Source organism: Topomyia yanbarensis, chromosome 3 (genome assembly GCF_030247195.1).
Source record: "Topomyia yanbarensis strain Yona2022 chromosome 3, ASM3024719v1, whole genome shotgun sequence".
NCBI lineage: Eukaryota > Metazoa > Arthropoda > Insecta > Diptera > Culicidae > Topomyia > Topomyia yanbarensis.
The window spans coordinates 314,768,801-314,786,060 of NC_080672.1; the positions used below are offsets into that span (position 1 = coordinate 314,768,801).

The 17,260-nt window shown below is 40.3% G+C and overlaps 1 protein-coding gene across 1 annotated transcript in view; it reads left to right on the forward strand.

The window, feature by feature from the left end:
• LOC131693672 (uncharacterized) overlaps positions 1 to 17,260 on the forward strand; it is a 123,538-nt gene that overhangs the window by 23,979 nt on the left and 82,299 nt on the right. The window contains exon 2 of the mRNA XM_058981711.1: positions 10,526 to 10,612. Within this exon, the coding sequence (XP_058837694.1) occupies positions 10,526 to 10,612 (87 nt within the window). The remainder of the gene's footprint in view (positions 1 to 10,525; positions 10,613 to 17,260) is intronic.

Here is a 17,260-nt window from a genome sequence, read left to right on the forward strand (position 1 = left end):
GCCGTTTTTACTGATTTCAAAGCTTCTTTACCTATTTGTTCACATTAAATAATATTTTGGCAGATATTTCAACAATTGATATATCGTTCAAGTTGATTTTTGAGGTTTTCTTGCAGCGTATTTTTGCTAGAAAAAACGTAGTCAGTACCCTTGTAAAGAGATATTACACATCGCCAACGATATTTAAAAATGAACTATGTGACTGAATGTAATAATGTAATAATATACTTAAATTGCAACGAATAGCTGCAATTTAAGTATATTAAGACATGATTTGAGATTTGTTTCTCCTTCAAGTTCAAGAATACTTGCGATAGTTGCATTACGATAAATCTTAGTCCCAGCACATGACGTGAAGATAGATGGTGTAGTTTCCGACACGGGCCTAACTTGCAAGGATCTACTGAGGGACGAGACCAGCCGATTTAAAAACATCTTTTTGGGCCAGTAAAGCTTGGATCAGCTCTACCCATCCATGTAGTGGATTGAATCAGCTCTACCCATCCATGTAATGATTTCAAAGCTTCGTTTGCCTAGCCGCAGGTTCGTACCGCACGTCATGAGTTGCCTTAGCTACAAACAGCTGCGTCCTACGGCCAACAACTGTAGTAATAAATAGCGGAATGGTAAATGTGGGGAGTAACACGAGACTGTTTTCTACAAAAAATACTGAGAACTATCTTTAGTGTGGAGAGAGTCCTCTATCAATAACATCACATACTGCGTACAAGCTGCGCGGGAAGAAACTCAAGCTCAGCGCAATGAGAACGCTCACAGCGCTCTTTTGCAGAAACGTTGAAGTACGCTTGTACGTGTGTTCTTTTAAAAAATTCTTATGCTCATTTACAATCAAAAGAGCCTGATTCTGAAGACCAGAAGAGGGAACATCTCGTGTTTTTGCAGAACAGCAAAAAAGCAGAAAAATTGCCTCCCCTAGACTGTCTCTTAAGGGCCTGAACGTCGACAACATCAAACACCAAAATTTAAAGTGCTGCCTTAAAGCTGCTTCTGAATTTGGTAATTTGAATTCCAAGAATGAAAATCCACCTCTTACAGGGACATAGGAAACCCCAAGTTTCCCTTTTTTTCAAACAGATACTCGCTCTAGTACAGGACTAATAAAATTTTCTGACACGAGAGTTTCACAACCTTCAGTATGACTGATGCTCTTAGAAGCATTCTGATTGCTTTTATACCTGTGGTGAGAACATTCATGGAACTGTTAACTGCTATATGACCACTCCTTACAGTTATCGTACCCTTCGATGGCTTACTCATCGAACGAGGTCAGTGTTCTTCAGTAAAACTGATGATGTATCCTCCCGAAATATACATAAATAATTTAAAATGTGACGTATTTGCATTATATGAATTATATTCCACGACTTTACTATTATTCGCTTGGATCGGGAGGTTCCAACCGTGGAGTACTTTTACGGATTAAAAGTGCTATTCTTTCAAACGCTGTGTAATATAACGGAATTCTTCCTCGTACCTTGGTTAATTCTAGGCGACTTGTCTTTACGATAGTAAAAGATCAACATTAATCCAAGATCTTTTTTTTTTTTTTATTCATTTCGTTTATTTGATAGGCACAAATGCGTTAGCTTGGCGGTGCCAAATTCTTTTGTTTTTACATTTTTTATATTTTAAAACTAGGAGGTTACAATGTTGAAATATTTTTTTAAAAAAGAAAAATTTTACAGCTATCTTAAGACTAGAAATAAGATTCTATATACAAGAGAGGGGGCGAAAGATTTTTTTTATGAAAAAATTTTAAAACAAGGAATTCAATAGTAATAATTTTTAGGAAATATTTACAGTTATCTTAAAACTAACAATATAGTTTGGAACACAAAAGGGGGAACAAATATTTATGAGAAAATTCGCAGGTGTTTTAAGACTAGGGATACAATACTATTTACAAGATGGGGGACAATAGTTTTAACAAAGAGGTAAAATTACAACTATCTTAAAACTAGGAATACAGAATACAAATTTGAACTTTTTTAGCGGAGACTTATGCTTGGTCAAGATATTCAGAGGGGGGCTGTAGAAGCAGTTGTATCAAGGACAGGGGAGAGAAAGCGTAGATGGTGACCGGGAGAGAAGAGCAAAACTTGCAACTTTCGCTCAAACGGGAGATCAGCGAAAGATTACCGCCTCAGTCTAGTAGGTCGGATTGGCGGATGGTATTCTTCGGACCCGCGGGGAATCCTTCAAAAGTCATCGGACCTTGAGTCGCTCTCGCTTCAGTTTCCGTAGTGGTAAGTGCGACGGCGGTTACATAGTTGCAGTCTGGAGCTGATCGGTCCCACAAGGCAAGAGAAAGCTTCTAAAACGAGAAATAAAAAGAGAGGGGCTAAATTGGGATATTTGTCGTTTTTATGAAAGTATAAATAAGGGACATATAGGGGAAATCACGATTTGCCAGCATATCTCGGACTGGGACATTGGGTGGTCTACCTCGGGCCCGAAGGGAATCCTTTAACTGAGACCTGGCGTCCAAGTACCCGGCGCATACCCAGACAACGTGCTCGATGTCGTGATAGCCCTCGTCACAAGCGCACAGACTACTCTCCGCAAGCCCAATACGCCGCAGATGCGCATCCAAGGTGTAGTGGTTGGACATAAGTCGGGACATTACACGAATAAAATCCCGACCCACATCCATCCCCCTGAACCAAGGCTTCGTTGATACCTTTGGGATAATGGAATGTAGCCATCGTCCAAGTTCACCATTGCTCCACGAGGTTTGCCAACTGTTGAGTGTCCTCTGACGACAAATACTAAAAAATTCGTTGAAGCAGATTGGTCTTTCGTATATGTCACCATTTAATGCGCCCACCTTTGCTAATGAGTCGGCCTTTTCATTGCCCGGGATAGAGCAATGAGAGGGGACCCAAACAAAGGTAATTTGATAAGATTTTTCAGATAACGTACACAAGGACTCCCGTATCTTCCCCAGGAAATATGGGAATTGCTTTTTGGGCTTCATCGCACGAAGAGCCTCGATGGAGCTGAGGCTGTCCGAAATGATGAAGTAGTGATCTGTGGGCAGAGTGTCGATGATCCCAAGGGTGTACTGAATTGCAGCTAACTCTGCGACGTAAACTGAAGCGGGATCATTGAGCTTGAATGAAGCGGTGATAGTATTGTTGAAGATACCGAAGCCAGTGGACCCATCGAGATTTGATCCGTCAGTGTAGAACATTTTGTCACAGTCGACTTCTCGGAATTTATTATAAAATATATTGGGGATCACTTGCGGGCGTATATGGTCCGGGATTCCACGAATCTCTTCCTTCATGGATGTGTCGAAGAATACAGTAGAATCAGAAGTATCTAGGAAACGAACACGGCTGGGAGTATATGAAGAAGGATTAATGCTCTGTGCCATGTAGTCGAAGTACAAGGCCATAAATCGGGTTTGAGAATTAAGCTCGACGAGCCTCTCGAAGTTTTCAATCACCAACGGGTTCAGAATGTCGCATCGGATGAGCAATCGATATGAGAGTTCCCAAAATCGATTTTTTAGCGGAAGAACGCCCGCCAGCACTTCGAGACTCATCGTATGGGTCGAATGCATGCAACCCAAGGCAATGCGCAAGCAACGATACTGGATTCTCTCCAGTTTGATGAAGTGTATGTTCGCAGCGGAGCGGAAACAGAAACACCCGTACTCCATCACCGACAATATCGTTGTTTGGTATAACCTGATCAGGTCTCCTGGGTGAGCACCCCACCATGTTCCAGTTATTGTTCGGAGAAAATTGATCCTTTGTTGGCATTTCTGTTTCAGATACCTAATGTGACATCCCCAGGTACCTTTAGAGTCGAACCAGACCCCGAGATATTTAAATGTGAAAACCTGGTTGATCGTTGCACCCATTAATAGAAGCTGGAGTTGCGCCGGCTCACGCTTCCTAGAAAAAACAACCAACTCAGTTTTCTCCGTGGAGAACTCAATACCCAGCTGAAGAGCCCAAGCAGACAAATTGTCCAAGGTATTTTGTAATGGTCCTTGCAAGTCGGCAGCTTTGGGCCCTGTAACAGAGACCACCCCGTCGTCTGCAAGTTGCCTTAGCGTGCATGAATTGGCAAGACAATCGTCAATGTCATTCACGTAGAAATTGTAGAGCAGGGGACTTAGACATGAGCCCTGGGGAAGACCCATGTAGCTAAATCGCGATGTTGTTAAATCGCCATGCGAAAAGTGCATGTGCTTTTCAGACAACAGGTTTAGCAAAAAGTTATTTAAAATTGGCGAAAGACCATGCTGGTGCAGCTTCTCTGACAGAATGTTGATAGAAACTGAGTCAAAAGCCCCCTTAATATCCAAGAAGACTGATGCCATTTGCTCTTTGTTAGCATAGGCCATTTGGATTTCTGTAGAAAGCAACGCAAGGCAATCGTTCGTCCCTTTGCCTTTGCGGAAGCCAAATTGTGTATCTGACAGTAAGCCATTTGCTTCAACCCAATTGTCGAGGCGAAACAAGATCATTTTCTCGAACAACTTCCGAATACAGGACAGCATTGCAATCGGCCGATATGAGTTGTGGTCGGAGGCTGGTTTTCCTGGTTTTTGGATGGCGATGACCTTCACTTGCCTCCAGTCATGAGGGACAATGTTACCCTCAAGAAACTTGTTAAATAAATTCAACAAGCGCCTTTTTGCAGTGTCAGGTAGATTCTTCAGCAAGTTGAATTTGATTCTGTCTAACCCTGGGGCGTTATTGTTGCATGATAAGAGAGCAAGTGAGAACTCCACCATCGAAAACGGTGTTTCGTTCGCGGTATCGTGAGGAGACGCGGCGCGGTACGTTTTCTGTACCGGGACAGAGTCCGGACAGATCTTCTTGGCGAAAGCGAATATCCAACGGTTTGAATATTCCACGTTCTCGTTGGTACTATTACGGTTACGCATACGTCGAGCCGTACCCCAAAGAGTGCTCATCGCTGTTTCTCTCGTTAACCCGTCGACGAACCGGCGCCAATAACTACGTTTTTTGGCTTTCATTAGACTCTTCATTCGCCTTTCTAACGACGCGTACTGTAGATAGCTAGCGGGTAACCCGTCTTCCCGGAAGGCCTTATATGCAGTGGACTTTTCCGCGTACAGCTCTGAGCACTCTTTATCCCACCACAGGGTGGGAGACCGTCCATGGGTATTCGCGCTGGGTACTGGTTTAGTCTGAGCTTGATTCGCACTGTCGAGAATCAAGCCAGCCAAAAACCTGTACTCTTCCTCCGGAGGAAGTTCTTGAGTGGATTCGATTTTAACGGATATCGCGGTCGTGTAACTCTTCCAATCAATGTTCCGTGTGAGGTCATACGAGACATTGATTGTTTTCGATGGTCTTGAACCGTTAGCAATTGAAATCACGATAGGCAAATGGTCGCTACCGTGGGGATCAGGGATCACCTTCCACCTACAATCTAACTGTAGCGATGTCGAGCATAGAGATAAATCCAACGCGCTCGCGCGTGCTGGTGGTGTAGGAATCCGCGTCATTTCTCCCGTGTTTAAGATGGTCATGTTGAAATTATCGCAAAGATCTTGGATTAATGTTGATCTATTATCATCATGAAGACAACCCCATACCGTACCGTGCGAGTTAAAGTCTCCCAGAACTAGCCGCGGTGCCGGTAAGGATTCCGTGATATTACAAAGCGTTCGGTGCCCTACCGAGGCTCTAGGAGGAATGTAGATGGAAGCAATGCAAAGGTCTTTACCTTTGATTAAAACTTGACAAGCGACAATTTCAATGCCTGGTGTCGAAGGGAGGTTAATTCGGTTGAAAGAATAGCACTTTTTGATCCCCAAAAGTACTCCTCCATAGGGGTTTTCTCGATCCAGACGAATTATATTAAAGTCGTGGAAGTTGAGATTTATATCGGAAGTTAACCAAGTTTCACATACTGCGAAAGCATCACATTTTAAACTATTTAGTAAAAATTTAAAGGAATCGATTTTCGGGAGGATACTTCTGCTGTTCCACTGTAGAACAGTGATCGAATCGGTGACCTCGTTCGATGACTTAGCCATCGAAGGATACGATCGCTGCAAGGAGGGGCCATTTAGTAGTCAACTGCTTCAACAATGTTTGCACTATAGGGAGAAAACGCATCAGAAGGCTTTTAAGAGGATCAGTAACATTGAAAGCTGTGAAAATTAAGTCCACTATGTCAGAAAATTTCATTAGTCCGCTACTGGACTGAGTATCTGTTTGAAAAAAGGGGACACTTGGGGTTTTTGGTGTCCCTGGAAGTGGTGGGTACTCCTTGTTAGAATTAATATTTCCAAGTCCTGGAGCAAATTGCTTCGGCTTTTGTGCATCACTTCCGTTGGATTTATTGATTGCGGTTGGCGCACTCTGAGTGGACGACACCTTGGCACCCTTACGAGGCAATGTAGGGGAGGCTAGATTTCTCCTCTTCCTGGATTCCCCTGGGTTAACCAATGATGTTCCCTCTTGTGGGTCGTCAGATTCTTGCTCAACGCCAGCCAAAAGAGCAAAGGAATTTTCGGAAGGGACAGATGGCGAAGCATTCTTTAGCATTTCTGCATAAGAGTGCCTCGAGCGATCCTTAAGGGAGCGCTTAATTTTATCCCCGCGCTGCTTGTACGCCGGGCATGACTTAAGAGCATGCGGAGGGCCCCCGCAGTAAATACACTTCTCAGTTTCTCCACCGCAAGCGTCATCCTCATGCTCTCCCTCGCATTTGCCGCACCGTTTTTTATTGCCACAATAAGTGGCTGTGTGGCCCAGTTGCTTGCAATTGCTGCAGTTCATTACCCGCGGTACAAATAGGCGAACAGGTAGGCGAACCTTATCCAGGAGGACATAGTTGGGAAGAGCAGATCCGGAGAAAGTCACCCGAATCGAGTCTGACGGAGAATAAGTTGTCTTATCATCTTCAGTTTTTGCGGAATACAATTGCTTGCATTCCAGAATTTTCACCTTTTGAAGTGAAGGGTCCTTAAAGCAGCCAACCCCGTACTTCAACAGGTCTTCGCACTTTAGACCCGGTTCGGCGACGACCCCATCGATCTCCACAACTCTACAAGGCACATACACTTTGAATTGCTTCGTAAAACGCTCGCTGCGAGCAATCTGGTTTGCCTGGTCGAGGTCATTTACTATAACGCGTATCTTATTAGCTCGAACACGTGTTATCTGAGCCACGGACGGGTAGTTGGCAGTCAGCTCCCGTGAGATTTCTAGAATATTGGGCGATTTCGTGTTGGGCCGGAAATACACCACCCAGGGTCCAGTCGAACTGGCTGGGTATGTTTTAATACGGGGAGGACTGGGGGAATCAGGGGAGGGAGTAATTTCGGGTTTATCCGGTATATCCATGGGAATATCATTCCCATCCAATGTTACTTCGCCCTCGGCCATTTAGGCACGAGGATAACACGTGGTGTAAACGAGAGATGAAACTTATATTCAGGGGAAAGGGCAGAAGTAGAGACCGATCGGGGAAAGGGAAATGAAAGAAAAAAAAATACTTAGCTTATATAGCGGCGATTCCGGCTATTCTGGTATTCACTTCACCAGCCTGGGCACCGGCGAACAAAGACTGCCTCGAACAATGGTTGACCTTCACTGACAATTTATTCTTGTTCACTTTATGCACAGCACCAGAAAACGAACTGCTTCGATCGAGAGCTCGGAGAGTTATCCATCCAAGATCTTTGCAACTGCGAGATCTTTATTATGGCCTTTTATTTCTATTCTATTTCTATTCTATTCTAACCCTTACACAGCCAGTATTGAAAAGCATCCTGGAAAACACTGCAGTTATTCTTTAGTGTTTTTCTTGTCAATATTAATATTTGAAGCATATTATGTGTAATATGTCGCAAATATTAAAACGGCCAGGCCTACTGTGCAGAGTTTGGTTTAAAGATGTTTCAAAATTATACGGCAATTAAATTATTCCTTTAATGAATATTCTAACTAACGAATCATTTTGAATCTTGATGGAGGAAGAAACGAGGACAACCGTACCAACCGTTTCATTAGAAAGGGGATTTGGCAAATCGTTGGGAGTGACTAGGCTAAGAAGGTTAATGTCACTCCTTTGGTCCTTTGGGATGGCACAGAGGTATTTACACCTTGCCTTGGCTAATGAGCCTAGGTTGTAGCGCCTTTACTCGCTCTTATGGATGACTGCACCTAGTAAGGCAATAAACTTTATACGTTCTCTAATACCTTACTGGGATCTCGCCTTTAGTCAGCAATTAGGAATCACACAGATTAATAGTGATACAACTCTCTGATGTGGTATTCAATAAAAAGAGGCCTGTCGCAATAGATTAAAACACTGGTCGTATTGGAATATGTATCCAATAAGAGAGAAAAAAAACCATACCTGCTGACGAAATGTATGGACTGACGTCAGTTAGGGTTACAGAGACTCGAGGTTGGGTAGCAAAAACGGCATCAGAATACTAGGTGCAAGACATTAAATGCAAACAGAAAAATACTCCCTTATGAAACAGACGTCTTCGACTTGTTTAAGATGGCTTCATCCTTCCTGGTATCTTTCCAGATGACAATGGCCATGTTTAAATTTCCAAAGAAACAGCCTCTTCCGTTGTAACCCTTGTTGAAGGATATAGGCGAGAGCCTCATCAGGAGCAACTTCAATAATTCTTCCGAATTATCACAAAACATTAGGTGCTACAAATACCCTCTTGAACGTTCCGAACACAATTACCGCGGATAGATATGAATAAAGTTAACCTCACAATTTACTTGGTGCATTAGGTTTTTGGAAAAAATGACGCGTGAAAAATTATACGTCTGCACTCAACCATTGCTTACTTTTTTCAAGATCTTTGCAACTGCGAGATCTTTAATATGGCCTTTAAAAAAAACAGGTGAAATAACGCGGATTGCACACCCACCATCGCACGTGTAAATGCGTACTTGGTGCTCGGCATTGCTACAGGTGGATTGCAAGTTAATCCCTGATCTCCACGATACCGACCCTCTTGTTTATGCTTCCGACGGAAGAAGACTACTAATTTTCGATTGACTTGATTTTCGATTAAAGCTCAGACTAAACGAGTACTCAGCGCGAACATCCGCGAACAGTTTTACACTCTGCTGTGGGACAAAGAGTGCTCAGAAGTATACATGTTTAAGAAGTTTTTGAATGTCAGGACGCCATACATCTTTAGAAAACATGCGTCGTTAGAGTCGAAAATGAAGAGCTCGATGAGGGTTAAAAACACGATTATTGACGCCGATTCGTTAACGCAGTAACAGGTGAAACATCAATGAGTAACCGTTGGAACACAGCCTGACGTATGCGGAACCGAAACAGTTCTAAAGAAAGCGTGAAATATTCAAACCATTGAATATTTGGTTTCACCATGAAGGTTTGTTCGGATACTGCTCCGGAGCAGCAGACCTAATGATACGACATTGACTCTCTTGTAATGCAACATTAACACCCCGGGGCTAGGCGGAATCAAATTCAATTTCTTGAATAATCGGCCTTACTCTGCTAAAAAGGCACTCATTGAATTTAACAAGTTCCTTGAGGGTAACATTGTTCCTCATGATTGGAGACAAAAGAAAATGATCGCCAGCCCAAAAACACCATATTGCTGGTAGTGGATGAATCCTTTGTGGTTAGACGGTTCACAGAACGGAATGTAGTATCAAGTCTTTACTTTTACATAGTATTTTAAAGTCGCCAAAAGAGATGTTTAAAATAAAATTTGAACAACTTTGTTGAAGACACCAAGTATCTATTAAAATTAGAGCAAAGAATTAATTAATACTTCTAATCACCAGCATAATTTTATCAAGATATGATGTTTTATGCTTTAAAATTTCTTCTAAGATACTAAACCTCCAAAACAACCCGTTTCAAAATTATGTAAATTTGACCGTAATTTTTAAAAATGCGGATGCAACATCATTTTCTTAAAAAAAAAACTAAATACATATTTATAAGTTGGCAGTCATGCTTGTAAAATGAGAGTCAATAATTGAAGAATGCATATGAACTCCCAGTCCTAGACAATGCTACCAGGCGAAATGAAAATTCTGCCCAATTTCATGGTTTGTTTCAAGAGAAGACACAATTGAGTTTGATTTGCCCAGGTTGTTATATATATGCTGTAATATAAATTATATTGTGATTCATCAAATCAAAACTCAGATTGTTTTGTAAAAAAGAGTAGTGGGTTTTCACAGATCCTTAGCTTCGCTATATACACAGTTTATATTCAAACCGTATTAAATTTATTCCCGCTTGTTTGGCTCAGCATTTTAAATATTGGTTTTCGGTCAAAGGATTAGGTTTTCTTCCTTTAATGGGAAACTTTGCTACTGGGACACTTTTTTGCGCATGTTTCGTGGAAACCACGATAAAGCATTTTTAATAGCTCAAGTGTATTAAAATCCTTTCATTCGATCTATTTTTACCAGTTTTTCTAAATTATCTTACTTGCATTTAAATTTATAACCAACACCTTTCGTTGCTTCCCTACTTCCAGTGCCAGCCCATCCCCATGACATAGTGGCCCCGAGATCGATCCAAGATCTGCCGGAGAAACTCTTGACGTCCGGAATTTCGATACCAGGTACGTGCAAATATGGGCGTCGTCAAGCTCGGTTTGATCGGTTTGACCTTCCGGTAGAGGTCTCCAGAAGCCGCCGAACTCTACCTATACCTACGTCACGTCAACTTTGGCTACGTTGGAGAATTTTCGCCACCGTCACCGCCGGAACCGATCGGAGACCGTGACTTTCGATTTCTGTTCAGCCCGTACAGCGACACCTTGACTTTTCAAGCTTTTCCGTAATGATTGTTATAAATCTTAGCAGCAGCTCCAGCTGCCAAGACGTGTCGGAGATCGCTGCCGCAATGATACATCATAACTCCGTGGCGCGGCGCACACAAAAAGCAGCGAGAGCACCGCAAAACGTGCAAGTCGCAATCCGTTGCACCAGCTAATATAGTGTGCCGGGGAGGACCGATGCGTGCTGTTCTGCCGGCTGTCTTTGGAAGGCACTTCCAGGGTCTATGTCATCGATTGTCACTCCCGATAGTGCACCGCGCTCCGTCGCGTCGGCGTTCAATGGTGTTGCGAGGTTTTTGTTCGGTTCACTGTCATTTTTCAAATTCACTTTTATTTTCTATATAAAGCTTTGTGTGCATGCTGTTGGAAACGAGAGTACTGCGAGTTACAGGATGCTACGTGACACATTGAAATGGGGGTCTACATATTCAAAGGAAAGTGAAAAATTACATTTCACATCTTATAACACTTTTGTAATGGCCCAAGTTTTTCCCATGATACCAAAAAATTTAATTATGTTATCCATAGATTTATAATTAATTAACTATGATTTCGGTTTCTCTTCTATTAGAGAAGCATCACTCTCTAATACAAAATTCCACCTTAACAATTGGGTGTCACGTGCGGTTAGCTAGATCATTGAACTCTACCGTTCATACCGAAGAAGTACCCTTGCCGACCCAGAGCGGCCAGTGCGCCATGTTCACTCGGACGCTTACGATCCTTAGCTTTTTGTCGGGTCATCGAGGCACCTTTTATGGGTCCGTGTGAAAGTGCCACGGGCACATTGCACCCCAGATGACGTTCGAGAATGCTAACTGCAAAACCAGATGCGGGTCTCTTTAGCCGCGGGGCGTGCGTTCGGTCGGTGGCAATTGTTTCGTACCAAATTGGGAGCGCCGTTCGAGGTAAAAGGGAACCATCATATGTGTGTGTGTCGTGCTGCTGAAGAATACGGTACGGTACCAACAACACAGAATTACGGCACACCGTAATCGAGTGTAATTGGCAATTGAACATATCGTAACATATGATGTTATGGTATAGTGCGAAGTGGACAGTGGAGTCTTTGAGCAGTTCGAATCTTCAGTATTAGTTGTATGGATTGAATGGATGGTTGCAGTTATCCCTTTCTAATCAAATAATTATTCCCAATAGCCGTTTTCGGATAAAATACAATTCTTTTCTACAATGCATAGTTATAGCGAAATAGCAAAATTGTATGCTCGTATCTCCGATTTCTGATATTTGTTCCGATCAATAATTCTTTGGGTATTCGTTAGATTCGTAATAGATACATTTACAAATCAAATGTCTACAAAATTCAAACATAGTTCTTGATAACAACATATTGTAAAAAAAAATTTACTGTGCGCAAAAAAATCATGAAAACACGAAGAAATTAAAAATGTTTTCTTATTCAACCAATATCATTGAATTCAACGCAGTAACTTATTTTCAATGAATATCAAATAACTTTCTTCCATAATGATTGATGTATAAATATGTATAAGTCATCGCTTTGAATTCAAAGTTATCGGCTGAATAAATGTCCACCACGCATGCTTGTCGCGCTTTCATTCATTATCGTTTGATAATGCGACAAAATCTGCAACAGACATATGGGTCCATGCGGTGTCACGGGAATACAAGCTGTTTATGCCTTCAGTTCGGTGTCCGAAATACGAGCGCGCAACTTTCGGCGTGAAAGGACACGACCACGGTGACATTGAAAATGTAGTGTGCAATATAATTCGCGGCGTCGGCAGTGAAACATGATGATGAGTTATGTTCTATCAACGACCATGCGGTAAACTTGGGTGGAAAGCCCAGCTCCTACCAGCAGAAGGCAATGGATTCTTCACATTTCCTTTCGATCATGCCCATATGAGCCTCCCTAGTTCTAGTTTTCTGTGTTATTTTTATAACTGATTCGCTCTAGAATACCTATCTTTCAATTTCATTGCTTTCGATTCTCTTAGTCTTAAATTTGCCGAAAACAGCCCATAAAATCGGTACAATAATCGAAATATCGCACGTTTACTCTCTTCACGGATATGGTCGTACAAAGTATTCATTTTGTCGAGTAATCGTTGACATTGACGTTATTTGATACGTGGATTAATCTATATGAAATGGAAAGAACAGCGTTATATTTTACGAATACGTCAAACATTTTACATCGTTTGTTATCATATTAGCCATAGCTATACACTTTCTTCAGCAAAATTACGCCCCTGAATTCGGCTCAACTATATAAAGTGTTTTCTGTACTTTTAACATTTTGTAGATACCCAGTTTTGAAGAAAAAATACTGAAAAACACCAAAAATTTCACTTTTTACTAAGTTTTAATGGCCCTGCCGCTATTATAATTCCAAATTTGTACAAACTAACTAACCAAACTTCTCCGTTTGGATCTCCAGAAAAATTAAAAATTCTGAAAAAATATCTAAGACAGTTCAGGACCACTTCAACAGGCATAAATTTGAAATTTTATCCAAAATCGGCCCATTTTTCAAAAAATCAAAAGTCGCCACCAGTAGGAAGCGTTTTAGTAAACTCACTCCGAAGAAGAAAGTGGTCCCAATACCCTAACCTTTCATTTAAGAAGTGAGCCCGATTACTTTTTTAACATGATGTCATTTTGGGACACCCTAATGAGCACCCGTTGCACTCGAACTCACGCGAACTGATAAGTAAACAAACTACCGAGAATTGTCAAACATGAACTTCATTCATCATAAGTTTGTTCGTGTCGTCATCTTGTAGAACTCAATACCGTTTCATACAACAGCCAGTACGGTGTCAGGTACCATGTATAAATGACGTAGTACTTTAGGGGGTAGAGGGGTGTAGCAAATTTGTGACGATGTGTCACGAGGGGGAATATTGTGACAAAATGCTACGAGGGGGAGCTACGTCATTTGCGTACGACCCCAATGGGTAGGGTTACGATATGGGTCGAGCTAACTAGGACTCAACATTTTCGATACGCACAAATTTTAATCTTTTATGCGGAACGAGTACCTAAATAAATAGAAATGAGCGAGAGTGTGCCTGTGTAAATACACCGAGCTTCAAGGTGTTCCACGAAGCTCAAAACAATTGGCTTTCCAAATTTGAGAACCGTCGGTTTAATTGTTGTAAAATGAAAAGTGTGATAGATAGAACATACAACACATAAATCTTCAGCAGACTTTTCCAAAATGTGTCGTTCTACAACTTCACTGAAGGTCGTTTGGTTCTAGCTAGAGTGATTAAAAAGATGATTTTTTTTTATATTGTTAAAATAAGAACCACCCTAACTGTTGTTTTAACAATAATAAGGGGCTCACAAACTACGAAAACTTCTCCAAAGACTTTATAAGGCTATGATTTTTTAGTTTTAGTAAAATCTGAAAATTTCTGCTCATTCTGGACCATTGTGCATTAACCAAATCCAAACAGCTATCCGAAACCAATGATGATAAAAAGATCAACACATAGCATTGTGAGTTGACTGCGAATCTTTTTTGTTGATAGTATGAACATTATTCATAATATTTACGAAAACAGAAGGTCATTCCAGGATATTTTTAAAATAATCGCGGGTCATTTTTCTAAATATTTCGGGAAAATTTCGTGGGTTGATGCTGTCCCGATTTCTAAGATTGTTCGAATTATTGATGAAATAAACGTAGACAAATATTGATGAAATAAACGTAGACAAAATATTGATGATATAAACGTAGACAAACGATGTTATAAAATAAAACGAAGTTTTTCGTGTAATTCATCCAACACTTCGTACGTTTCATGAAATAAATTCTATTTAAAGAAAAACTTCTTCTGATATACAAAATTCGTATAATTTACGAAAGTTGATTTCAAGAAACCTATTCGTAGCAGATGTACGATTAAATTAGTTTAGGAATACACATTTTTTATACATAAATATTTTGGAAACTTTCGGGAACTTTGCCCGTAATTGATAATTCGCTTCTCGTAGATTTCACCAAACAAAATCGTTTGATTTATGAAAGCGATTCGTAGTGAGCCTACAAAAGCAGTTTCGTGGCTTTAACGAAAAACTCGCAATAAAAACAAGAAAGGTACAACTACAATAAAAAGGTACAACTACAATTAAAACAAGAAAGGTACATAACTACAAAAAAAATCATATATTTTACGAAAGTTGTCTGCACGAAACAGAACAAAAAAATCATATATTCTGCGAAAGTTGCCTGCACGAAACTATTCTTAGAAAATTTAGGAATGCATTCTATCAAAGTATAAAAGTAGCCCCCCAGTGGAATTACAAATTAGGCAAAATATTAATATATAGGAATGCCCAAGAACGTCGAAAATTGCACAAGCATTTCTGATCTGGCAGGTGATTTGTGAATGTGGTTCAACTCTGTTTTTGTCCTGATCTGGCATCCTACCATTATTAACAGTTCTGTGACATCACACGAATTTGACACTAGATAAATTATGTGGTATTTTAGTATTGAAAACGAAACCACCTTCAAGACTTGTGTATTCTTTCAACCAATGTGTTCGGCGACGATATTTGAGAATATTTAAGTTACCGCAATAATAATAAATTTATATATGCGATTTGGAAAAATCAACATTCGTGGTATTTAACCCTTTGCGACGCGATTTTTTTTTCATTGTTAATTCTGTTATTTTTAGTTTTATATGGGTTTCAAGGTTGCTGATGCTGATTCTGACGTCGAAAATGTAAAAAATGGCGGATCCAATATGGCGACTGTGCTTGGCTAACAATGGCTGCCATTGTGTAGTCGCCATTTTAAATTTTCAAATTCTGTTATCAGAATCGTAATCAGCGACTTCAAAAACTACATAATCTATTATTCTAGTTGAGAAGCCATCCCTGTCTCTCAGAATCTTTTATTTTATAATAAACCCCATTTTTGCATATTTTGATAACTTTTTTCGAAAAAACTGACCTGCAAAAAATTTTGCAAGAAATCTGTTATTTAGTTCAATGTTTGAGATACATGCAAAAAAATAGATCTCTAGGCCTTTTAGCTCAGACACAACCGAATAAATTGTAAAAAAAACAAGATTTTCAAGTTTTAATTGTTTATTATTAATAAGTAATTAACAAATTCACATAATTTTCTGTGCTAGTTGTAGGCCTAACATCCCTAAGAGTATTTCGTATTTATATGTCAACGCTTACTAGAAATACTTAGCAGAAGTAGGTGGAACGTATACGTCCCATTGCGTCACAAAGGGTTAAATATCCTTTCACATAACGTGTCTCCACCACACAATGCGGGTGTTTGAATTCCTCGATGGACCACAGCTCAATTAGCACAATTGATTTTGAGTAAATGTACACCCCAAATGAATCTTTAGGGGCGGAGATGCATCTGTTTTTTCGCTCTCGAACTGTGAGCGAAAAGCTCCCAAATAATGCGTTAGCGTTCAACCAACCTTATACTTTTGCAATACAATAACGTACCCCATAGCTACACGTTGTTCAGTGCAGAGATATCTTGAATAACACATAGGGTGATGATCCTATTTTGGCACCATTAGGGAGAGGGTCGCACTATTTTTTGAACAACTTTAAAAAAAGCCATATTATCTATAACCTTTCTCAGAATAAAGTATCAGTGTACTGTTTCTTAAACATCTATATAATTCTTATTTAGCAGAATTGCCTCAATTTTCAGCATAAATAAAAATAAATGTTCCATTCTGTGCATCTATTCCCACCTCAACGATCCAAATATCGCCTCATGGGTGTGCCAATTTCCACCTCATCGAAAAACAATCTAGTTGAAACGCAATGCCTCATATTCCATTTGCGTCGATTCTAACTAGGTATCCAGATCATGGACGCCAACGTGTGATTTGTAAAACGAATCATTCTGCTTTTTTCAGCCGATCAAAACAAACGTAAACATCACGCACATCAATGAAACTCATCAGCTGTTAGTAGAAGAGCGCCCAGAATTGCGCACGCAGAAAAAAAAAAACCATTCGAAAGTTAGCAACTGGAATGACAAGTTTCACATCACACATTGCTTTCTCCCGATCCGAATTGTATGTGCAGATGAAAATAAAATATCTGCAATCAACAATTAGTTGAATAACTTGAAATAATTGATTACTTATACCTGAAATTGCATTACATTATATTTACAATTTCATGTTTTGGTTTGGCCGCACTGGTGATTCTTTTCTGTATGATGGATGCAAAAAGTTGGTTTTGATTGTGGTAGTGTATCAGCAAAACATGCCAATAATAGGAACCCCCGTATTTAGTTTTATCCTATTATAACACTAGGCCTATTCTAGTGTTTGACGAGTGATTTTAAAGTGAAATTATCGTAAAAAGGTTCTCCAGCTAAAATAAAGGTATGTATCAGTGCAATGTTTAGTATATTTGTGCCGGAATAACGAGATA